A 26,352-nucleotide genomic window follows, 5' to 3' on the forward strand; every position below is an offset into this window, starting at 1 on the left:
AACACAGAAAACAATTCCAAGGAAAGGCACAGGGCTTCCCCAGTAGTTCCAACCTGTTTTGGGGGAAAGGGAAAATCAAATGGCAACAATAATCATAATTACTAGCATTGTATCCCTATAGCATACATACTGTAATTATTCTGCATATTCTACAGATTCTACATTGCACAGAGGTGAAATAACTTGCCCATAGTCACATCGTTTGTGGAATCCAAATTCAAACCTAGGCAGTTTAATTCTAAACCTATGTTCGTTCGTTCTTTCTTTCTCTTTCTTTCTTTCTTTCTTTCTTTCTTTCTTTCTTTCTTTCTTTCTTTCTTTCAAGAGAGAAGGAGTGCACAGGCATGAGCAGGGGAGGAGCAGAGGGAGAGAGAGAATCTTATGTAGACTCCTTGTCTGGTGCAGAGCCCAACACTTGGGCTCAGGGTCAATCTCATGACCATGAGATCATGAGCTGAGTCTAAATCAAGAGTCAAATGCATAACCAATGGAGCCACACAGGCATCCCTCTAAACCCATGTTCCTAACCAGTATATCATACACTTTATGAGTTAAAAAAATACACAAAATAAACATACTGATTTAAGTCATAAAACTAAATGAAGAGTCAAATGAATAATATAATGAATGAATATAATAAATTCTATAAAGTTAAAGATCAGTACAGGTTCATATATTCAGAACAATCTTTATAATACCTTCTCTCCTCATCCATGTGTTTGGGATCTTGTGGGGAAGAGAGACTCATTAAAAAAGAGGAGGTAGAAAGAATATAACAAGAAGTCACCTTTGTTTTCATTCTTTCCATACATTGCCTGATATCAACTCATTGAAGGAATTACCTAGTTACAATCAATCATCAATCATCTGATGATTCTCTATGCTTTAAGAAATGCTTGGTGACCTGCTATGTAAACAATAGAGATTCTGCATCAACAAAAAATTGCCTAAATCCAATGTAACTGTGCCCCCTTGTTTTTAAACATCATGTAGAAAATCCTACTCTTTTACTACAATAATATGTAGGCAATTTTTGCTTTATATAGCATTAACATATAGTAGTATTTCATTGTTTTCCAAATGTTTATACCATGCTTTATTTCAACATATAGTTTCTGTTTCTATAATCTATTTAAGCAAGCACTAAAAAAAATCATCATAAAAAGCAAAAAAAACTTGGCACTGGTGTTTTGCAGTGCCTGATATTATAACGCTTGAAAAAATTTCCTTGGGTTGGGTATTTTAATGCATTTCAAAAATTTTTAACTGCACATATAATTATGAAATGGTGTTTATCATTTATGGTTTCCAATTAACTAAAGTATTATATGAAATAAGCTTATTGAAAGCCATACTGTTTTAATTTAACAAAGATAAGCACAAAAAGAAGCAAATGTTCTTAATGCAATTATAATTGGTCACTGGATGGATAATTGGAGAGGGGATAATGTGAGTGGATTATATCTGAAATGTTATGGAGGATATAGTGTTCTTTCCATGATAATACTTTTCTATTGGGTTTAAGGCAAGAAACTCTAACAGAGTTAACCTAAAATTATCACAGAGATTTCTCTCAGAGCTAGAACTTTGAAAACTGGAGCAAAGTGTGTCTCTGTACTTAAATCAAGCTATACCTGGAGAACTACAGGGGGTCCATTGAATACTTTCTGACCCAAATCCATAGTTACAATCTCAGACCAGGCTTTTGAGAAACATCTTAGGTATTTACAATCTTAGAGCTCTCTATCCTTTCTGTGAACAGGTTCAACCAGATTCCAGAAAAGTCTTTGTCTCTGCTCTACAATTAATTACATTAAAGAAAAAAAAGCTACTCATATCTAAATTAGTAACATATCCATCAGTAGGAAGAGTGAAATCTTGAAGTCAGAAAAGTTCATTTTTGTATTAAAGCCTCTTTGAAAACCTTACCATGTCACTTTCTATATACATAGGCTAGGGCCATTTTCCTTATTTGCTTTAAGTTTCATTGACTTATTAGATCCATAGTTATTGAGTATCCACTGCGTGTTAAATACTACGTTTACAATGTGGATATATATTTGTGAATAAGTAAACTACTTTTAGAAACTAGAAATGATAAAAACAAATAATTAAAAAATTATTATCAGCTGGTAGATAATGACTTTAAGCCCCATGTTGCTTGTGGAGCCTCCTTAAAAACTAAAAAAAAAAAAAAAAAAAAAAAAAAATTTTTTAAAAATTTAAACAACAGCAACAACACCAAATGAATAAACCCAAATCACATTAACTGTGATACAGGAGATGAACAGGGTTGATAATATCAAGGAAGAAGAATTTCAAGTGACCAGAGGAGGCCTCATAGAGTGGTTGACATTTAGACTGAGAACAGAAAGATAAAAAGGAAGCACACTTGGAAAAAAATCCAAAGGGAAGTACATCCCCAAAAAGAAGACCATATGACAGTACAGTGTGGCTGAGCATAGTGGGCAAAAGAGAGTGGTGTCAGATGGTTTAGTACATCAGATGAGAGTCTGCTCATACAAGTCTTAGACTGAATAGTAAGGAATCTGGATCTTACTCAATGTACAATTGGATATAATTTCATAGTTTTATGCAGGAGAATGGCATAGATGGATTTATATTTTCCAAAGACTTCTCTGGCTTCTCCATAGAGAATATTTTGGAGAGGGATTTGGAGGGGGATGCAGGAAAGCCAAGAAGAAGAGTACCATGGTAATCTGGGAGAGAAGCATTGGTGTTTGGGTTTACAGTGAAAGAAACATAATCAAGAGAAATGTTGAAATTATCTTAGAGGTTGACTTGCTGACAGTTTATATGTTGAGAGAGAGGGAAAGATGAATATCGAGTTTGAGTATTAACTTTTCTTCCAAAGTTATAGAATGATAATAGCACAAATTCAACATGCATAATATAAAGGAGGGATAGAGTTGTGTTTTAATTTTGATTTTCTTTGGATGGAGCAGAAGGGAATCAAGAATTCAGTTTTGGATCTGTCAAATGTGAAATGTCAATGAGAATCCAATTGAAGATGTCAACTAGAGAATTGCATATTTAGAGCTAAAGTTGACAGAAGAGAACTGGGTTAGAAATATACATTTGGAAGTCATTGTCACATACATGGTATTTAAAGCTTTCAAACAGATCATTACAAAAGAATGAAAGTTGAGTTTTAGAAGGAAACATAATCTTGAAAGCAGCATACATTTAGAGGTCAGGTTTAGAAGAAAAATCTACAAAGGAGATTGAGAAGGACACTCCAGAGGTAGTCAAAAAAGAGGAAATTACAGATCTGGAAGCAAGAGACATGTGGGTTTTAGGAAGAAATGACTGGTTATGCAAATGAATTAATTTGAGAGTTCAGGTAAAATAAACAGTGAATACTGACCATGAAAACCTTAGGTTTCCAAATTGATTATGGTAAAACTCAAGGCAGATAGATGAAACAGTATGTAGAGATGTTTAGTAAAGCTCTTATAGAATGGACAATTCTAGAGTGATTTGTAGGTTGATAAAAAGAGTTGTAAAGGAGGAAAAATAATTTACCTCTATCTTTCCAGGTTCTGGAATAAGGGAGAGATTAACAAGAAAAAACAAGGAAGTTTAATATACCTCCTGTATACATGAGACACCCAAGAAAACTGATTAACTCTCCAAAATGACCCAAGCCACCACCTTACATACCATTTCCAGTTGGGGACAAAAGAAAGATGTAGTGGGGGAGGCCAATGTTGAGAGGTTACCAGGAAATGCATAGTAAACAAGGGGATGGTTGTTACACAGATTTACGTTCAATGCCTTCTCCACAGTTAAGAGTTTCTAGAGATTTGGTCATCCTCCCCTTCCAGATATAGACAGGGAGACACACTTACAAATGGAAACTTCTCTTATGAATGAAATGTCCTTTACAAAAGGGCAACTTTTACTCAGTTTTTAGAATTTCTCCTGTGTATTCAGTTTTTCAAAAATAACTAGCTCAAGATAATTCTTACACCAAAGAGGCATATTTTGGGTGGCAAATTCTGCTCCCCTTCAGAGTAAAGTAGGTAAGAAACTACAGAATGGGAGAAGTCTTTGATATCAACAAACAAGCAAGTTAGTGAGCTCATGAGAAAAAACAAAACAAGACAAAACAAAACAAAAATCCTGCCAAATAACAGATAAAAGCAATCCTTGCACAACTGTTCTAACAAGCACAAAACCACATATTAAAGATTTGAACTTCATATTATAAATATCTATTTCTGGGAAAATTTTTCTTTCTTGTCAAGAATTAGGGATGTCTTCAACTATTAATATTTCTCAACTCAGTATCTTAGGCACAGTTGGATGATGTCATCTATTTTCAATTGAATTCACCACAGATTTCAGTCAGTTTATATATTTTTTATTCTGAACAATAGATTTTATAATTTAAGAATTAAATTTATATGTAATTTTTTCATATCATACAATTATAGAAAGCCTAAGGTATCTTTTCACATTAGAAGGACACTAAGTAGAGGCGTCTGGGTGGCTCAGACAGTTAAGCATCTGACTCTTGATTTCAGCTTAGGTCATGATGTCATGGTTCATGATTTTGAGCCCCACCATAGAGCACTGTGCTGATGGTACAGATCCCGCTTAGGATTCTCTCTCTCTCTCTCTCTCTCTCTCTCTCTCTGCCCCTCTCCCCTGCTCACATTCTTTATCTCTCAAACTAAATGAATAAACATTAAAACACAACTAAGTCAAAAAATTGTCAAAAAACCGTAATTGAGGAATATAAGTACCAACTAAAATTAAAACAGGTAAGAGACAAAATGACTCAATTAACAGTTAGGATATTAAAATATGTAGATAAGTTATAACATATAATTTTTAATTAATTCTTATGTCTTGTGTTTTCAATTGCTACTTTTTATTCCTAAAGTGAGCAGATATTTAAAATATTTTCTCAATTTTAGAAATTTATGTCTGTGGTATACTAGATATAGGATGTTTTTGCTTTCTCAAAAATTAGCCTTTGGGAGGGAAACATGGTTATTATAGTATCTTATTAAAAGTAAAAACAACAAACAAACAAGGACATAGATTGTGTATTTTCGTTAACTTCAACTAAGAGAACTTAAAGTTGACTATGCTTTATAAAGTCAGATTTTAAAATGTATCTCTGCCGTAAACATACGATTATATTTAAACTAAGAAAAAAATCCACAATGTTTAAAAAGTAATTACCCTTCAAACAAACAACTCTCACCAAAATCACTTGAATAGCAAAACAATTGTTAAAAGGAGACAAGGAGGCCCAAAATGGAGTCACTGGTGCTAAACATCTTATTGACAAATCAAGACTTAATACCTAACCTAACTGCAGTTTAAACCCCCAAGGTATGTAACCTTTAACCAGTCAACCTGATTAGCACTAGTGAGATAATCTGCCAGATAAACCCTTCCATTTCCCTTAGGAGGGAGAACTTACCTGAAACATTACATTCTTTCCTAATAATTTCCTTTTACTGCCCCCTTCCTGACATAAAAATCTTTATTTTTTAGATTCCATGGAGGTCCTTTCTATTTGCTAGACGGGATACTTCCCAATTTGTGAATTGCTAAATAAAGCAAATTTGATCTTTAAATTTACACAGGTAAATTTTTGTTAACACAATAAAATTATGATTAACAAACAAGAAGCAAGTGAAACTAAGAGTATTAATTTTTTTCCAGCTTCTCCACATTTTGAAGATTACCTGCAATGAATACATATGGCTTCTAAAAATAAAATTTAATTTCTTTAACTGGCCTTACTCATCAACCTATATTAAAACAACCTGTATCACCATCGACTTTTCCTTTAGATACATAATGTTTTCCTCATTGTTTTTGTTTCCCTCTGTCAACAAATAGCAATATATAAACAGTTTTTATGTTAAAGAGTGTATTTTGTTTATGCCAGTCAGGATATGGATTATAATAAAGAAAGGAAAGAGAATGTTTTACAGAGGGAAACAGAGAAAAAGAATGAAGAAAGATACAAATTGAGAATGAGAGAGTGAGAGGTGCGTCAAATTTAGTCACTCTGGAGAAGGAAATTAGTAGCAAATTATCTGTATTACTATTCAGAACTCAGAAAGCTACATTATATTATATAGCTGAAAATTATTAAAATTCTCAAAAGTTCCTTCATTGGCCTCAACTTGGAGAAATTTTTGTACATGATTGTATATGGTTCACTGTGTCACAACCAAGGTGAGCTGCATCAGAGATTAGAAGACATACTGAGTTTTCATTTACAATTACCCTTTTATAAACTGGCCTCATCTTTGTCATTAAAGATCGTATTAGAAAGGTAAATAAAACATCATTTAACAGTCTATTTTTATTAATTATAAAGTTATAGAATTTTACACTTTTCGATTCTCATAATAAATGGCCCAACAGAAACAGCATGTTGAGTCTAAATAAGAGACAAAATTATATACCAGGTAGGCAGAGATACTAAAGAGCATTCCTTTTACTCTTGTTCAGTATGTGTTCCTAAACTCTGTGAAAGGTGTGGTACACAACAGGCTTGAAATGAGGAGCTCCTCTCTGCAGCAAGATTGAATTTCAGGTGGACTAAGCTGTTTAGCTGCCTAATGGCTAAAATGGAGAAGCCACGATTTTCTGAAAACATATTGTATTTCATTTACTTTAAATTTTTTAATGTTTATTTATTTTTGAGAGAGAGAGAGAGAGACAGAGAGAGACAGAGACAGACCATGAGCGGGGTAAGGGTAGAAAAAGGGGGAGACACAGAATGTGAAGCAGGCTCCAGGCTGTTTGCTGTCAGCACAAAGCCCAATGTGGGGCTTGAATCCACAAACTGTGAGATTGTGACCTGAGACAAAGTTGGATACTTAATTGACTAAGCCACCCAGGTGCCCCCCAAAAATATATTTTAAAAGGTTCACAGGGCTCCTGGGTGGCTCAGTCAGATAAGCATCTGACTTGAGCTCAGGTCATGATCTCATGGTTTCTGAACTAAAGCTCTGCACTGTGCTGTTTTCAATGCAGAGTCTGCTTTGGATCCTCTGTCTCCCTCTCTCAGCTACTCCCCTCTGGGGGATAAGCTTAGGAATCCGCAGGCTTACACCAATGGGATGACAAGGCATAAAGAAATACAAAGTCATAAAATACTCACACCTGAGTTTGGGTAAACCATATTGGCACCCCAAGAATAGGGGTGTGCAAAGGCACCCTGAGAATAGGGAGGCACAAAGGTGCCAGAAATGGAAGGAGGTGCAAAGGCACCCCAAAATAGAGAGGGGGTGCAGAGCCCCCAGAATAGAGACAGGAAAAGACCTGAAACAGAAATGGTGCAAAGGTGCCCAATACATAGGTATATGAAACAAACAAGCTTAGATATTCAGGGTTAAAGCGCCCAAAAATTTAGTAATGTAGCAGAAAGCTGCTTTCACAGGAGAATAGGGCCAGGTTTGGTAAATTGGTGAATTGGACTATAGACCACTGCACTGCAGGCAAAGCATCCCAGAGTGGAGATGGTTAACAAAAGAAAATGTGCCTTGTCAACCCTAAGGTTATTGCCCCTATCTGTCTCATCCCCTAGGCTGGCTAAGATAAACAGAGGTGCTCCCATATGTCCGCTGTAAACAACCTTCTTCTGGACTGCCCGGAGTGCAGATTTTGTTTTGTATTAACCCAAACCCCTAACCATAAGTATCTTCAAGAACCCTTTTCCTCACATCCACAAGTTAATGTTCACAGATTCATTGTCTCTTTGTGCACGTCCGTTGCCATGTTTGTTAGCCTTCTGATCCTAATAAAAATGGGGCAAGGACACTTATTCAGGGCTCTTGCCTTTTCCTGGACATGAGCCATCTTTCACTTTCAATCCTGCATCCCACTCTTTTGTTAGACAAGAGAGAACCTAAAACCCAGAGTTTACGACACTCCCCAACTCACACATGCTCTCTCTCTAAAATAAGTAAACATTAAAAAGATTTTTTAAAAAGGTTCACAATATAAACAATGACCAAGGCAATTCCCCCTTTCCTTAAAATTAACTCCCTATTCAAAACAAAAGTGTAACTGAATTCTTACCTATTGAAAACAAAAACATAACTGAACTCTTACCTCTATGTTCTATCAACAAAGGACATAGTGTGAGGTAGAGAACTAAATGAAACATAAAATCAGAGGCATCTTGGGCTTTCTGAGTAATTCATTTCAGTTTTAACAGTTGCATTAAGTCTCCAAGTGCACACTTCCTTTTGCCCACTTATTGCATCATACCTTCAACATTTCTTGTTACTGCTGCTGCCTGCCCTGAGGCAGCCTATTTGATTTTGCCTACGCTGCTTAGGGCCTACCCAGAGCAGCAGTGTTAAACTTGCAGTAAAAATGAGACAAGCCTTAAATGCTTACTCCAACAACTTGGCTGACCTCATCATGCTTCTTCCTACTAAAGCCTGGAAATGGATTCTGGCTGGAAGAAATGTATCTCTTCATCAAAGCTTCTTACTGTTTAATCTCTGATTTTCTCATGAGTCTCTCACTGCTCTCTCAAAGTGACTCTCAACTGCCTGCCCATCAGAACTATCTCAAAACTACCTTAAAGGATATACTAGAAATCATCAATTTTTCAGCCCAGCAGCTTCCAAGAAATATCATGCTTTATAGTTTGTCTGAGTCATAGCAAACATTTATATCCTTTATGAATAATTTGAACTTGTAGCAAAATGGAGTTTCCTGGTCCCTTTATTCATTTTCTCCTTACTATTCTCATTACTGTTGGGAAACAATTCTGCTGGCTTATGCTTTGTTTTTAAGCTAATGATCACCCAAGGGATAACAAAAAGTCAGTAAAGCAGTAATTAAATGCATAGACTATAGACACAGTGCACCTGATTTGAACTATGGCTCTATAATTTAATATCTCTATAATCTTATGTAAGTTAATTTAAATTGTCTGGGCTTCAGTTTCCTCATCTGTAAAATAACAATAATAATAATTGCTGGCATTATAGGGTTGCTATTATTAAATATATCAATATAGTTAAGGCACAGATACTTAGAAAACGTGAGCTGTAATAAATTCATGACAAGATCCTTATGTGTTAGATATTATATTATATTTGCCATTCAAGATATGTTCTGAGAGATAATAAATACCAACATGCAAACATTTAGCTTGCCTTAAAGTACACCACTCTGAACACTCTAAAAGGGACCCAAATTCTTCAATGAGATATCTTTTGCCCTCATGGGATAAAGCCATGAATAACAGGTGACCTAGACTATACAGGATACCAAAATAATGGTCTTATGAGCTCTGACCTTGTAGAACTCAGGCAGGATGGGGCCAGGACACTACAAAGGGCTACAAAAAGAGAGAGAAAGGGAAACAGGAGGAAAAAAAAAAGGCATAGAACAAATGAACAAATGTTTTGCTTTAAACTCTATGTATGTTTTTTATCAGCAACTCATAGTATTACATCTGGTGTGAAAGACAGACTGCATTTGAACACCCTTTAAAACACTATGGAGTATTAGCATGGGAATAGTCAGAGAAGGTGCTGCCTAGGATTTTTGACTCGTGGAATGGCCACATCTAAATACAAGCGTATCATAGCAAATTCCAGAAGCTTCTACTATTGCTTTTAAACTGATAGTAGAGAGGGACAGATCATTTTGAAAGAGAGACACTGATACAATTAGACACATGGATTCTGTAGTAAACATGCTGAAGAAAGACAAGTTTTGAGAAAATTGTTTCTACTCCAAAGTCAGGCCAAGCTATATTATGTATCTTTATCAAGATGATCTCTCAAAGAAATTTCCTGAAGGAAATCCTGGGTAAAAGAGCCTGCGATAGAATGACTTATTCCCTATTTATTATACAATATTTAGAAAGAAAATTAGGATCCTTATGGAGAATAAAGACCCATGAGGAATACGGTATAGCTAAGAACATCTACTTCATATCTCAGCCATTCACACAGAGACCCTGTATGGACAATAACAGATAAGTTACACAGCTTCCACAAGATATCTCTAGACAATAAATCTCAAAATACTTAGGAAATTTCCAGAGAAAGAAACTTTGAACTGTCCACTGAAGAAGTCATAGTTGGGGCACCTGGGTGGCTCAGTCAGTTGGGCATACGACTTCGGCTCAGGTCATGATCTCACAGCTTGTGAGTTTGAGCCCCATGTCAGGCTCTATGGTGACAGTTCAGAGCCTGGAGCCTGCTTTAGATTCTGTGTCTCTGTCTCTCTCTGCCCACTCCCCTGCTCTTGCTCTGTCTCTCTATTTCAAAAATAAATATTGTTTTTTTTTAAAAATAAGTCATATACAACAGAAAAATAAACTGAAATATAAGCAAAACATAAGGAGGTTAGAATGTCATCTTTGAGGTGGCTTATGGAGGAAAATCTGAATAAATGTAGATAAAGTTGCAGTTCCTCTGTTGAGCTCTGTGCTATTAGTTTAGAAAGTAAATCTGCATTAGGTTTGGAAATATCAAGATATATATGCTAATTTCTTCACCACTTAGAGGAAAGAAGATAAAATATAGGTAATTTTGTGATGCACTAGAAAGTTTTTACAAAAGATGCTAGAGAGGAGGTCTTAGGAAAAGATGGTCAGTACACAGTCAAAGACGTGATAGGAGAAATATGTGGCCCAAATATGTAACCAAGTTCTGCCAGCCATCAATCTTCCTAAAATGTCTGAAAAATCCCTATGGTTTCGATGAACTCAAGGAGGGTCAAGAGAAATCAGAGGTTATGGAGAACAAGGAAAAAAAATCAGAAATACCTGAAGATACAAGGGTCCTCTACCAACTCAAGGAAATATATCTGACTGAAAGTTAAGATGTTGGTGGACATTTTGGAAGGAGCTTCCAATCCTCACTTTTATGAGTAGTGGGAGCTATGGGATTTTCCTCAAAAAGACACCCTACCTATTGCTACTAGTGCAGTCTGGGGGAATGTGCAGCACTATTATTATTTAGACAATCTCTGGACATTACTGTCCACAATTTCCTAGAAAGGAAAGAATAAGATGCCAATTCGTCAATCCTGTATCAGATAAAAAAACAGGTCAATATTTAAAAGAGATGGAATTGCAACATTAGTCTGGTTACAAGTGCTGGGTCCATATGCACCATTTTTCTGACCTCCTCATTCTCTTCTGGCAACTTCAAGGGCTCCACACAGTAGCCAGCCCGGGGCCACTTTGTGCATTCAGACCATGGGGAAAAGAGTACTCATAAAAGTGAAAGATTGGAAGTTCCCATTCAAACCATCCAAAATGTCCACCAACATCTTAACTATTTCTATGTTTTTTCCTGGATCTTCATAACCTCTGATTTCTCTCAACCTTCCTTCTTTGCCTTCACTCTGCTTCTAGGTTTTCAGATTCATCCTATCAGTGTTCTACATTTTATTTATTTATTTATTTATTTATTTATTTATTTATTTATTTTAAGTTTTTAAAATGTTTATTTATTTTTGAGAGAGAGAGAGACCTTTAAAATGTAGGGCACTAGGGACATCTGGGTGGCTCAGATGGTTAAGCATCTGACTTCACCTCAGCTGATGATCTCATGCTTCGTGAGTTCAAGCCCCATGTCAGTCTCTGCGCTGACAGCTCAGAGCCTGGAGCCTGCTTCAGATTCTGGGTCACCGCTCTTCCTGCCCCCCACCCCGCTCCCAAAAATAAATAAACATTAAAAAATTAATTAAATAAATAGGTAAATAAATAAATAAAATGTAGGGCTTTGATAGGATGAATCTGAAAACCCAGAAGCAGAGTGAAGGGAAAGAAAGAGGGTCAGAAACCAAGACAAAGAGACTCATAGGGACTGAAAGGCAACCTGATAGGAAACATGTGTTTTCATCAACCTCTGGAATACTAACTATGGTGGTAATGACTATTATAAGCTTATGTTTACTGGGGGATAATTTGCAAAGTTGCTTTCAGTTTTCTGTAGGTCTTACAAACAGAGGTACAGACTACTTTGATTCCAGACCATCACTTCACAGATATTTTGTAGTGAAAACCCTTGGGGGACATAGAACAGGAAGTGCATGCTATTTGCTGTGACATGGTTAGTAATGCCCTTTTCCTATGATCCAGGAGTATTGTGTCTTCCAGTATCATAAACCTGTGGCAAGCTAAATTGTTAAATTGTGAGTGGGGTAAATTCTCAGACCTACCACAATATTGACAATTTTCCTCCCCACAAAATACAGTTTTTGGTATGAGAAAATATTCCTTGCTCCTGAAGATGCCTGGGAAAGTCTTTGCAAGAGACTGAAGGATTTGAAGACAAACTACGATCTAAGAGGTTAAAATGAAAAATTAAGTCACAATGAGCAGGTGGGTATTTTTCACATAATCCCATAGAATCAACTGATAAAATTCAATAAATAATGAAATTATAAATGTGTATTTGGGAGAAGCAGAGACTGTCTTGCATAAAAAGAAAAGAAATAGTATAAAGATAACTCAGAACATTCTAATGGTAACTACAATGAAAGTGGTAATTAAGTTGCATATGGTGGTTTGCAGTTTACAAAGCATTTCCACACATTATTTTATTTGAGTCTTACAGCGATCTTGTGAGATAGGCTTTAGTATTTTCTTAATTACACAGTTGAGAAAATTAAAGTTTAGAAAGATTATATAACTTGCTAAAGGCTAAAACTAATATGTTAAAAAAATAAACAGAAATGAACTTGCGAAAATTGAATAAAACCAAAACAAAAATTAAGATTTGGCCATAGGCTAAGAAGCTTCCACCATAAGTTATTCTTTTTATATGATGCCCTTTTTGCACCTATGAACTTGTCTTTTCTCCTATGTAAAACAAATTTCTTCTTTTTACTGTATTCACTTCAACTATAATTATTTTTCTCTTTCTTTTCATGGCTAAGATACTATAAAAAAAAGTAGTGTGTATGTATTCTCTCTGCCTTTCTTTTCCACTCATCTCACTGCATCTACTATTCTAAGAAAAAAAGAATTTTCATTAAAATCACCAGCGACACTAAATGATGAAAACTCTGGGTACATTTTGGTTATTAAGTTACATCTCACCTTCTAAAAACACTTTTCTTTAGATTGTAGAATACTAGTCTTTCACTTATTTCCTCCTTCATTTCTAGGTACTATTTTCCAATTGCTTTCATGGATATCTTATCTTAAATGCCTTATAAACACAATGATCTCTAGCATTCCATCTCCATCTTCTTGTCCAATTTTCTCCCATTGGGTCATCTAATCTATTCTCATGATTTGATTACCACCCACAATGCAAAAGCACACCGATTCTATATATAAATCCAGTTCTGATTTATTTCTTGGGAGCTCCAGATCTGTATGCCCAAGAATCTAATTCATATTTTCAATCACAACATGGATACAAAACTATGGTTCACTATGTCCAAAATCAAATCAGTTCTCTCTATACCTGTCATTAATGCATTAATTTGTTTGTTTGTATTCCTCTCCTGGATTAAGTAAAGCACATTGACTCAAGCTGGAGTATACCATCCTCCTTCCTTAGTCCTCATATCCTAATGGTGATTATATCTGGTTATTCTACCTCTAGATACTCTCTAATAAATAATTACCTCTCTGTTAACAATACCTTTAACTTCATTTAACCCTGAGTATTCAACAACTTGAACTAGAAAAATATTTTTTGTAGTCTCCCTTAATCAAAGTGATTCTACACATACTTCTTTCAGAAATTATAATCTTTTCATTTCACTATCCCTCCTACTAGTATCTTCCATGTCTCCCGATGAGTATATGTTGATAGACAATCTTTTATTAATAGCATTCATGTACCCATATTTTATTACTATTGCTGATCAGCCTATCTTCAGTGCTTATATGCATGCAGATGTGCACACATCATACATACTCCTACACAAATGTGTACATACATCGACACACACTTCCAACTGTCCCTAATGTGTCACAGTATATTATGCGTCAGCACATGCTTTGATAACTGCTTAGAGTTTCCCTACTTCTCTTATTCCTATCCAATAATTTCAATTAAAATTAAAATCCCATTCCCCCCTCAACTCCTATCTACGTGAAGAATTAAAAGCTCTCCAAGTGTCTTGCATAGATTTTGATTCAAGATGGCAATGCCAAGAGGCTCCTGAATTCACCTCCACCCATGGACACAAGAAATGTACAGTTACATATAGAACAATTCCATATGAAAGAAGTCCATAAACTTCAATGACTTCTACACATCAGGCAAATGAGAAAACCCACATTGAAACAGGTAGAAGGAACTGACACACATTATCACCATAAACTCCACCCCCACCAGAGTGCCACAGAATCAGAAGGAAACTTATTACTGTTAGCTTCATCCTGAGAAGCAAAGGGGTTGAATCCCACATCTAGTTCCCCAACTCTAACTACCTCCACCTGAGAAATGGATCCCAAAACATTGAGCTTTGAAAATCAACAGGGCTTACGTCCAGGAGATAGGCTATAGTGAACTGAGAAACAGTTCTTAACGTACTCACCTGGACTCACTGAGGCTAAGCCCCAGGTATAGCACAGAGGCAACAGACTAAAGCATTCAGTCTTTCCATGAGAAAAGCCGATGTGCTTATCTTAAAAGCTATGGCTTAATAACAATAAATTTTCTGAAAAAGAATAAGGAAACTGATGGGGCGCCTGGGTGGCTCAGTCGGTTAAGCATCTGACTTCAGCACAGGTCATGATCTCCCGGCTTGTGAGTTCAAGCCCCCGTGTGGGACTCCACACTGACAGCTCAGAGCCTGGAGCCTGCTTCGGATTCTGTGTGTGTCTCTCTCTCTGCTCCTCCCCTGTTCTCTCTCTCTCTCTCTCTCTCTCTCTCTCTCTCTCTCAAAAATGAATAAACATTAAAACAATTTTCAAAAAAAAAGAATAAGGAAATTGATACCATTTACAATGGCATTGAAACAACAGAATACTTAAGATTGAATTTAAAGAGATAAACAATCTCTACTTTGAAAACTAAAAGATATTGATAAAATAGATCAAAGGAGACACACATAAGTATAAATGTATCTGGTGTTTATAGATTGGAAGATTATTGTTAAACTGTCAACAATACCAAAAGCAATATTAGATTCAATGCAACACCAATAACATTTTTTATAGAAGTAGAAAAACACTCCCAAAATTTATTAGGAACCATAAAGACACTGAATAGCCAAAGAAACCTGAGACAAAACAGGAGGTATCAGAATTCCTGATTTTGAGCTATACTATCAGGTTATACTATCAAAACAACATGGTAATGATGTAAAAGCAGACAGACCAATGGAACAGTATCAAGAGTCCAAATGTAAACCCAATATATATGTATATAGTTAACTAATATATTTGACAAAGAAGCCAAGGCCACTCAATGTAGAAAAGACAGTATTTTCAATAAATAATGCTGGGATAATTGGATACTCACATGTAAAAAAAAATGAAACTGGGCCCATATCAACAGCACTCACAAAAATTAATACAAAAGGACTTACATGTAAGAACTGAAGGCACGCAACTTCTAGAAGAAAACATAGGAAAATAAAGCTACCTGACATGGGTCTTGTCAAGATTTTTTAGATATGAGTCCTAAAGCACAAGCAACAAAATAAAAAATAAACAAGTGGGACTACATCAAACTAATCAAGCTCTGCATAGAAAAATAAACCATCAACAAAGTGAAAAAAAAAAAAAACAACTAATGGGATGAGGAAAAATATTTTCAAACCACATATCTGAGAAGGTGTTAATATCCAAAATATGTAAGGAACTCAGAACAACTCAATACCAAAACACAAATAACCCAATTTAAAAGTGGGTGAAGGACATGAATTGGCATTTCTCCAAAAAAATATCAATTACAATAAGTACATGAGAAAATGCTAACCATCACTAGTCATTAAGAAAATGGAAATTAAAATCACAATGAAATATCATCTCATCCCTGTTAGAATAGCCATCATCAAAAAGGCAAGGATTAACAAGTGTTGGTGTGGATGTGAAGAAAAAGGAAACCTTGTATACTGTTGGTGGGTTTATAAAATGGTGACGCCACTATGGAAAACAGTATGGAGGATCCTCATAAAATGGAAAACAGAACTACCATATAATCCAGCAATTCCACTTCTGGGAATATAACCAAAGGAAATGAAAACCCTAACTCAAAAAGATATCTGCACCCCCATGTTTACAGCAGCATTATTTACAATAGCCAAGACATGGAAACAACCTAAGTGTCCACTGATGGATGATTGGATAAACAAGTTGTGTGTGTGTGTGTGTGTGTGTGTGTGTGTGTGTGTGTGTGTGTGGTGATGTTATTCGACCATTGAAAATGAGTAAATCCATTTGTGACAATATGGATGGAATATGAAGGCATTATGCTAAGTGAAATAAATAAAGACAAATACCATATGATCCCATTTAAACGTGGCATCTAAAACAAACAAAAGCAAAAACCATAGAAAAAGAGATAAGACTTCTAGTTAGCAAAGGTAAAGGATCATGGGAGGGGGAGCTGGAAAAAAGTGACAAAAGATACAATTTTCCCCTTTTATGATACATAAATACTAGGGATATAATGTATAACATGATGACTGCTATATGATACATAAGAATGCTGTTAAAAGAGTTAATCCTAAAAGTTGTCATCACAAAAAGCACATTTTTTTCTCTTTTTCCCTTTCTTTTGTTTCATTTTATCTGTAGGAGAAGATGGATGCTAGCTAAACCTATTATGGTAATCATTTCACAATATATGTAAATCAAACCATCACACTGTATGCTTTTAACTGATACAGTGATGTATATCAATTATTTCTCAATAAAACTGGAAGAAAAGGAAAAGCTGTGGCCCAAGAGACAACCTTCTAACTTAACACTCATCTAAGGGGCCAAATGCAATACTCCCCAGAGGTAGGGAAGCTAGCACTCTCCCTCTGCCTCACTCCAAGTTGTTTGTATCTATTAGAAAGGAACTTGTACACACAACTGGTACCAGGCTTCTGTAGCTGCTGCCTAGAGGATGCATCCCTTGACTGTCTGGCTCTGGGGGCCAGTAGGACTTAAGTCTGCAGGTTCCAAAGGTCCATAGCAAATTGAATTCATTCTTAATGACTTAACCCCAGAGTACAAAGGAGAGGTATCAGACTAAAATTCCCAGTGTATGTGAGAAAGAGGCATATTTGCAGATCATGTACCAATACATACATAAAAAGGTGTTCAACATCACTAATCATTAGAGAAATGCAAATCGAAACTGGAATGAGATATTACCTCACACCTATGAAAATGGCTATTATCAAAAAGACAAAACTTAGGTGTTGGAAAAGATGTGAAAAAATGGAAACTTTGTACACTGTTGGTTGAAATGTAAACTGGTACAACTACTATGAAAAAGAGCATGGAGTTTCTCAAAAAATTAAACATAGAACTACCATATGATCTAGCAATCCCACTTCTGAGAATATATCCAAAGGAAAAGAAAACCCTAACTCAAATAGATATCTGCACCCCATGTTTGTTGCAGCATTATTTATAATAGTCAAGCCATGGAAACAACCTAAGTATCCATAGACATATTAATGGATAAAGAAAATGTGCCAAAAGTATATAATGGAATAGTATTCAGCCATGAAAAAGGATATCCTGTCATTTGTGACAACATTCATGGACTCGGAGGTATTATGCTAAGTGAAATATGTCAGACACAGAAGACAAATGCAGTATGATCTCACTTATATGTGGAATCTAAAAAACTCTATAAACTTACCAACATATGAAAACAGAATGATGGTTGCCCAAGATGGAGGGTGATTATGTGAGTTTGGTGAAATAACTGAAGGAGGTCAAAAGGTACAAACTTCCAATTATAAGATAAATAAGTCCTGGGAATATAATGTGCAAGATGGTGACTATAGTTAATAAAACTGTATTGTGTATTTGAAAGTTGCCAAGAGACTAGATCTTAAAGGTTCTCACCATAAGAAAAAAAATGTAACTGTGTGTGGTGATAGATGCTAATTAAACTCATCATCGTGATCATTTTACAATACATATTAAATCCTTATGCTGTACACCTAAAATTAAAGTAATCTTAGGAGCACCCGGGTGTCTCAGTCAGTTAAGCATCAGACTCTTGATTTTGGCTCAGGTCATGATCTTACGGTTCGTGAGTTCAAGCCCTGCACTGTCTCCCTCTCTCTCTGCCCCTCCCCTGTTCTTTCTCTCTCAAAAATAAACATACATTAAAAAAACACAATCTTATAAGTAGCTATATCTCAATAAAAAAAAATTCTTATATATGTAACATTCAGAGAATGTGTTTCATTGCTTTATCATCATCTGCCTTATTATTAGTCTCTGAATAGATTAAACCCTTTGACTGAAAGCACCACAATATTCACTTCTGTATTACCCAAAGCCAAACATAATGCCTAAGAATAAAAGGTACTAAGCATTGTTGTGTGAATAATGATCATTGAGCAAAAGTAAGTTCCTCTAGTCTGTGTACTCACATTTTTGTGTGTGTATAGCACTTTTGCTATAATGGGGATGGTGATGACAAAGGAAACTTTTGTCAAGTGACAACTTTTAATCTATAACAGAGTTAAAGATGAAGTATGTATTCAATATGTATGATTCTTAGTGATAACTTTTGTTATAAATTTATCATATTAATATTAGTGATAAAATAACAGTTGTTATTTTTTGATAGGGGGAATCATCCTCATTTTATAGGCAAAGAAATGAGAGCGTAAAGCATTAAGAAACAGAAGCATAAAGCCTAAGTTTCCAAAGTAAATGGTTGATTATATTTTACTTGTGTGTACTCGCCAGTTAGTAGTTTTCACCAAATATTTTGGTGCTCCCCTGACACTGGGCAGACAGAAATAATGCATTTCTCTACTCACTTAGAATTAGATGTAGTCATGCGGATTGCTTAGGCAAAACAAATCTAAGAATATCATTGCCAGGGAGAAGCTTTAAGAGCCAGCACCCAATTCTCAAGCTCTCTGTCTCTACCACAGCACCTGCCAAATTCTGAAGCTGACGACTATTCCAAGTCACTGGGACTTGACTGGGGACAAAGTGAAATTAACCATTTGCTGACTCAGATTTGGAAATAAAATATGAGCAAGAAACCAGTGCCTATTTCTTTAAGCCACTAAGATTTTATGACATAATTTGGCCCACCATGGCCAATACTTCAAAGTCCTAACTTCAATATTAAAGGTTGTTTGACTGTGAGTCTTAATAAAACTGTTTTTTTTTTGTCAAGTTTGAAAAGTTTGAAAAAATAGATATCTAAAAAAAAATCACTGAAAATTATGTGCCATTACAACACTAAAATAATAGAAATTTAGACACTCATAATTATTACTTTATTTTATCATTGCAAGCTTCATGTATTAAAACATTAAAGACATATATGGACCAAGAGAAGCTCCCAAGGAGAAATTCAATCTGAAACAGTACAACAAATAGAAAACAGAGACAGAAATGAGGCAAAAGAGATTATGCAGCCAACATACATTCCAGAAATAAAATCTGGGTCAGAGCCAGGAACTGCTGAGTTAATCAATGTGAATCAGAAGAAACAGGGTCGGAAATGAGAGACATGTATTATCCAAAATAGAGTTGCAGATTCCAATTTCAGATCAAGTATCAGGGCAAAGTCAAGACATTTCACTTAAGTAGTATAGGTGAATAGGCCTAAAAAAATTACTTAAAAAAGTTCTCTTTTGGTATTAAACTACCTCAGGCGTCACCATCATAATCCTCATCATAACAATAACAGATTGAGTCCTGTGTACTTAACGTGCATTTTCACATTGAATCATCATTGCAATCCTAGGACACGGGTGAGAAAACAGAGGGGTCTGTGACAGCACTAGAACCTACCTCATTTTAGGCAACATAAAATTGCATTCTCTCAGTCACTGTGCTAAATGACCCTTTGCCCTTCATTCTTTAGTATTTTACCAAGAGTAATCATCAGTAAGTGGTTTGGCCTCCCAACACAGAGCCAGTCTAACACATGGCATAGGCCAAAAGCAAAAGCTAAATGCATCATGACAAATTAGAAAGAGGGCTAATATGTGATCTAAATTTGCTTAACAATAAATTAAATACCCACAGGGGAAGAGGTCAGGTCAGCTTCCCTCCATTATCTTTGTCCCATCTTGTATGGATCAAACACAAAACATATTTCAAAGACACATTAGATCATCATGCTAGTGGGTGCAGTTTCTCAGGAGGGTAAGGCTACTTAAAATGGAAAAGAACTTTGCCATATTTTTATTACAATTGCTTCATGATTTTCTTCTTATCTGTCTTTCTCTCCCCATTTTTTTTAATAAAGAAAGCGTGAGGGAGGTTCCAGGGACAGGAGGAGGGAGTGTAGGAGGAATATTGAAATCTGTCTCTCTTTAGGTAGAGCTCCACTGAGGTTCACACATGATCCAATCCAATTGACTATGATAAGAGACCAGGAAGACATATTGAAGCCAAAGCCTTAGTGAGCAGCTTTGCCTCTTTGTTTTGTCCTGTATGCGAAAACCTTTGAGAGATGGCTGTGGCTGATGGAAATATGAGGACCTGAATCCCAGATTCCAGCTTTCCCTATTTTGGAAACATGATTAACAACCCATTTATTAACATATTAATCTTCATAAGAAACATACATAAATTATTATTGTTTTGATCTTCATCACTTATTACACCATGGTTGTGTGCTAGGTAATCTGCCTGAAAGAGATCATCTGCCTCCCTCTAAGGTGTATTGTATTAAATGAGTTAACACACTTGCACATTGTGTAGAATAAGACAATAAGTGTTCTACACTTGCACATTGTGTAGAATAAGACAATAAAATGTATTATTTATTATGATGATGCTTACTGACTCAATAAATCCTACAACAATGCTTTGAGGTGGACTCTACTTTCCCGGGTGAAAAAGCTGAGGCACAAGTAGTCTATGTAATATTCTAAAGGTCATACCACTAATAACTACAAAATGGGGCTGGGGCTCAACACTGTCAAGTATTAGTCTACCTGCAAATCCTTTGCTCCTTCCTCTAAGCCATGCCACCTGCCTCTCTCCATGGAAGAAATTGTACATTAGGTCTAAACATTAGGCATATTGGTCCTTGTTGAAAAGAACAAGTTCATAATAATTTTGTAACTCTCAACAATGCCAGCTGCTATAAACAGTATAAAATTTATGAAAATTTGGAAGTGTTCCCACCATAATAACACAGTATTTTTCAAAAATAATTTGCATGCTATATAACACGCTTTATATATAGCAAATAAAAAGCTAATCCTAAGTGACAATATGTGGGCAGATAATGAATCACTTGGAAATATCGTGTAGCTTTTACATAGAAAATATTGTCCTCCATAAAAAGATCTGGAGTATCTTAACCCTTTGCTCTGCCATGAAACCACAGCAGGAAGCTCTGGCAAACTAATAATGTGATAAGCTCAATTCTCTACACGGCAGGAGTGAGAGCTCTCTGTCTTGTAACAACTGTTTGGATGACTTTATATAAAGAGTGGGAAAGAAAATTATACTCCTCTCCCACATATCAATGGAAATGTTTCCCATGGAGTGACTCAGCCTGAAACCCTAAACAGGAGCATGGTCTCAGCAGGCTGTAGGCAGCCACAGCAGGCTTCACGTTAGCTGCCTTCAGCATTTGTGGGGACAACACAGAAATGAGGCTGCCAATAACACCAGAAGTTTCCACCTTGTGGGAAGAATCTAGTCTTACAGCAGGAAAAAAAAAGACACTGACTGTGTTCTAAAATATGGCACTTTTCTACTGATCATCTATATTCAAAACAGCCAACATAACACACTACTCCCTTCCTATTAAAATAATAATTGTAAAGTTACATCACTTACAACCTGCCAGGCACTGCTATCATTATTTGACGTATATTATTAATTCATTCAATTTAATCCTTACAACCCTTGACATATGTATTGTTTTCTGCATTTTATAGGTGCAAAGAATGGGACACAGTGACGTTGAGTAATTTTCCCAAAATGGGAAATCTAAAATATGGAGGATCAGGATTTGAATACAAGCTGTCTGGTGTGCTAGCAGCCTAACTAGGAATGTTGTGCCAATATCACTCTATTTTCCCTGATTAATTACAAGAAAAACCTTGAAGTTGAGAGAAGATTTCTTGTTACAGGGTGTAATGGACTAAATGGGTCCCCACCAAATGCACATGTTGCTATACTACTCTCCAATAGGAAAGGTCTTTGGTAGGCAATTAGAACTAGCTGAAGTCATCAGTGTGGCCCCAGTTGGATTAGTGCCCTTATTAAGAGTCCCTGGGAAGCTTACTGCTCCTCTCTTACTCCTTCCAACCTGTGAGGGTACAAGTAGTAGTTTGTACCCCAGGAGGGAGCCCTTACAGAACCTGACCATGCTGGAGCCCTGGTTTTAGACTTCCAACATACAGAACTGTGAGAAGTTAAGTTTCCAGTATTTATAAGTCACCCACTCTGTGGTACTTGGCTATAGCAGCCCAAACAGAACAAGATATGGGGTGTATTGTGGCAGTTGTGGAGGGAACCCAAAATCAGATCAATTGAGGAAATGATCTTTATGGTGCTATCTAGGCCTCTCATTGAGTGATTTGGTTTTACCAAATTCTCTCATCTTGATAAGAGGTCTACAGCCCCACCCCATCCCCAAAAGCATATGAAACATTCATTTGATAGCACATATAGCACATATAATAGCACATATAATCTTAACATGCTGCAAATTTAAACTTAAATCAATAACTCGCTTTTTTTAAATTTAATACATATAAACAGCTTCCTATTGAAAGCTACAAAACAAAGTCAAGAAAGTGAATCCAATATACCATTTTCTAATCGACTATGGAGGAATGTCACTTTGTCCACATTGCACTGCAACATGAAAAATCTGATCCTCGGGGCACCTGGGTGGCTCCGTCAGTTAGCGTCTAGCTTTGGCTCAGGTCATGATCTCAAAGCTCTTAAGTTCAAGTCCTGTGTCGGGCTCTGTGCTGACAGCTCAGAGTCCAGAGCCTACTTCAGATTTTGTGTCTCCCTGTCTGCCTGTCCCTACCCTGCTCCCCATTTGTCTCTGTCTCTGTGTCTCTCTCTCTCTCAAAAATAAACAAACATGAAAAAACATTTTTTAAAGAAAAACCAGATCCTTAAATGCTGATGACAAACCGATCACATGTACTGAATAGCATGGAAAATATACTACTTTTATAATCTTCAGAATAATGTTTGTTTCCAGCTATATTTAACAATGGCAATTTATTACACAAGGATACATTCTAATCATGTTATTCTTTGCTTCCTAATTACACAGGAAACTTCATGGATGATTAAGTCATATTGTCTTGCTTATTTAAAAAAGAGCATAGATCATGGAATTTACACTGTTTTTTTTATTTTCAGGTAATCAGTTAATTTGTTACAGTTAATCAGTTAATTTTTGACCCCATAAAATCAATGTTAAAATGTTCTTATACTCACTGTGTCACTTCTTACTACCAATTTATTGAATGCTCATTAATCTTTGTCTCAATATGTTACAACTTCTACATTTATGACAATTTTTATTACCATTTTATTACACCATATTCCTTAGTCAATAAAATGAAAGTAATAGTTTATAACATTTAATACTTTAACAATAAATTCTGTTGGAATTCTAATATCTGAATTAAGTTATTCTATGTGATAATTTAGCTATTATGGCAATAATTTGCCTATTTTATGCCAGTACTTTCATAAACATTAAAATATTTTACTGATCCATGTAAATTCAATATAAGCTAAACCAAACTCAATGTTTCCTTCACTTGGGTGATTATGTCACCAAATTCCCCTATCTCTCAACTCAAATCTTTTGAACTAAACTGGATTTCTCTTTCTCTCTCTCAATTTCATTATTTCTCAAACTCTCTGTTAGTTTTAATGCTACAATATCTGAATCTATGCTTTTCTGGTTGTCTTTCATCATCCATGTTATTTAGTTTATTCTAACAGCCCACTGGCAAGATTCTAGCCTCTCTCCATACCATATACCATCCTCATCTTTACCAAATTAAACTCTTTCTTCATGTTTTTCTACCCTTAAAACCCTACAGTTACTCCTCACTGTCTAACTCAGTTTAGCATGATATATTTTAATTCCATCTCATTTTTACATCTTTAACAGCACTTACAGTCTTAATTTGTGGTATGGCTAATTATGATTCCTCTTCCTGCCTCAAATATATGCTGAATTTTCCTTTTTATCTATATTATTTCCTTCTCCATTTACCTTAAACCTATTTTTTAAGATTCATTTTAAATCCTACTTCTTCCATGAAGACTTCCCTTTTCCCACCTCCAAATGTATACTAATGTCCTACAGAACCCCTAATTTTGTGGCACTTAAAATATTCTGCCTAGATACAGAGTCATTTATCCATTAGTTTCTAGCCTTCATTAAACATCCTTGAAGGGAGGGTCCACATCTGTTCATATCTGTATTTCCTTCAGTACCAAGCAGAATACTCTAACAAAAGAAAGTGCTCAGAACTATTTACTTAATTATCGGATATAACACAACAGCAAAGAGCATGCAGAACGCAGTCATTCTAGACTTCATGTCCTTAATGGGATACGAGGATGATCTGTGCTTTCAGCTGCTCAAAACAGTTTTCGAATATCAGGAACACTTCGATGTCAGAAATTTCTGCCCCTGTCCAGTGATAGTTGTTGTATTTTTATTATTGACTAAGAAAAAGCACACTTTCTTATGGCTTTGCATCTTCACTGAAAATACCCAATATCCTCCCAACCTCACCCTGAACACTTCAGTCCTCAAGTGAGGAAGACTCTAGAAAACTTGTGAAATTGTCCTTTTCAGATAATATGCACTATTTATTAATGTTCCTGACTTATATGTACCCCATAAATATATTAGTATTCATTTATCCTATCTACTTCTTATTATTTCAAATTCCCCTTCTGTGTGTAATTCTTTTCCCTGCCTCTCCTCCCAAGTCTTATTGTATGTCCTGTATGCCACACCTGCTCTCTGCATAAGCAGCCCCAGCTTCCTCTTCCATTCTTGTGTCTAGTGATTGTTTTTCTCTTTCTAAAGCTTTTTGCGTTCTCTTCCTCCAATCGCCATAGTATTCCCACCATTCTTGCCAATCTTATTCCACTCTCTATGTGCTATTTTTTTCTCTACTCATCATCTTCCCAACTTGTGGTGCCTCTTATTTATTAGTTACTTCCTTTTCTCTCTTCAATACCTTGACCCAGCTGCTATTCATATTTATAGTTGAAACTCATTTCATGAAACATGGTCCTGAAAATGTGTGGTAAAAATAAAACTGCTTATAAATAAAATCTTACTGTTTATGTGAAAAGAAACTTCATATTTAGAAATAACCTACTATAAATTGGATTGCCATGGTCTATCTTTTGTATAATCACACACACTTGAAAAGTTGGCTAAAGGTCCTGATACCCTCTCTAACAACCTCTAATTCCAACTCCACAATGAATCTGTGACTCCCTGCTCCCAGTCCTTTTACTAATGTTACACTAACAGAAGAAGCAACAAGGAAACAACAACAAAGCCCTCCTTTTTTCCCCTTTACTTCTGTTTGTTCTTCTACTCAGTTGTCAAATCACCAGTTTCCATTCACCCAAACTCTTACCTTTTGCTTTACTTCTGGTACAGCTGGAATGTTTCCAGGCTTCATTTTGCATCTAATATCCTAGTTCTTTTTTTAATGATATTTAAGTTTACCTTTTCCTTATTCTCATGCCCAAAGGTAGTCCCAAGTGGACCTACTTGCAAACACAAAAGACATACCTACATCTATCCCAACGTTAACCAGGATCTGTAAACCTCTAAATAATTAGTATCTGATTTAACACGAATGCCAAATAAAATCATACTACCAACAGGAATACTTACACTCAGCATATTTCTGAAGTTGGGAAAATTCTGAGGGGCTGAGGTGGGCCCACTTCTCCTGGTTAGTCATGGTGGTAGTGATGTTTCTTACATACCAGGTGAGGAATTCTTTATTCAGGTGTTTGGCAGAATTCTATACTTCAGAGTTTCCACATGGCATGTTTCATTACAAAATATCTCAAGCTTTCAAAATATGCAATCTGTCAACATGAAACCGATGTGGATGTGAGTTTGTAGTTTCAATAATATATTAAAGCACTGCAGAAAAAGAAACATAAAAATAAAAAGATCAGCATTATTGCACAAAGAAAAAATT

At 35.7% G+C, this 26,352-nt stretch overlaps 1 protein-coding gene across 6 annotated transcripts in view; it reads right to left on the reverse strand.

Annotated features, from left to right (window-relative positions):
* DGKB (diacylglycerol kinase beta) overlaps positions 1 to 26,106 on the reverse strand; it is a 647,032-nt gene extending 620,926 nt beyond the window's left edge. For all 6 annotated transcript variants that reach the window (XM_047096393.1, XM_047096391.1, XM_047096390.1 and 3 more), the window contains exon 1: positions 26,037 to 26,106. In XM_047096393.1, coding sequence (XP_046952349.1) covers positions 26,037 to 26,106 — 70 coding nt within the window. The remainder of the gene's footprint in view (positions 1 to 26,036) is intronic.
* Positions 26,107 to 26,352: the final 246 nt, after the last annotated feature.

Source organism: Lynx rufus, unplaced genomic scaffold (genome assembly GCF_022079265.1).
Source record: "Lynx rufus isolate CCGP_SWC_20201006 ecotype Redwood Valley unplaced genomic scaffold, mLynRuf1.p SCAF_4, whole genome shotgun sequence".
Classification (NCBI taxonomy): domain Eukaryota; kingdom Metazoa; phylum Chordata; class Mammalia; order Carnivora; family Felidae; genus Lynx; species Lynx rufus.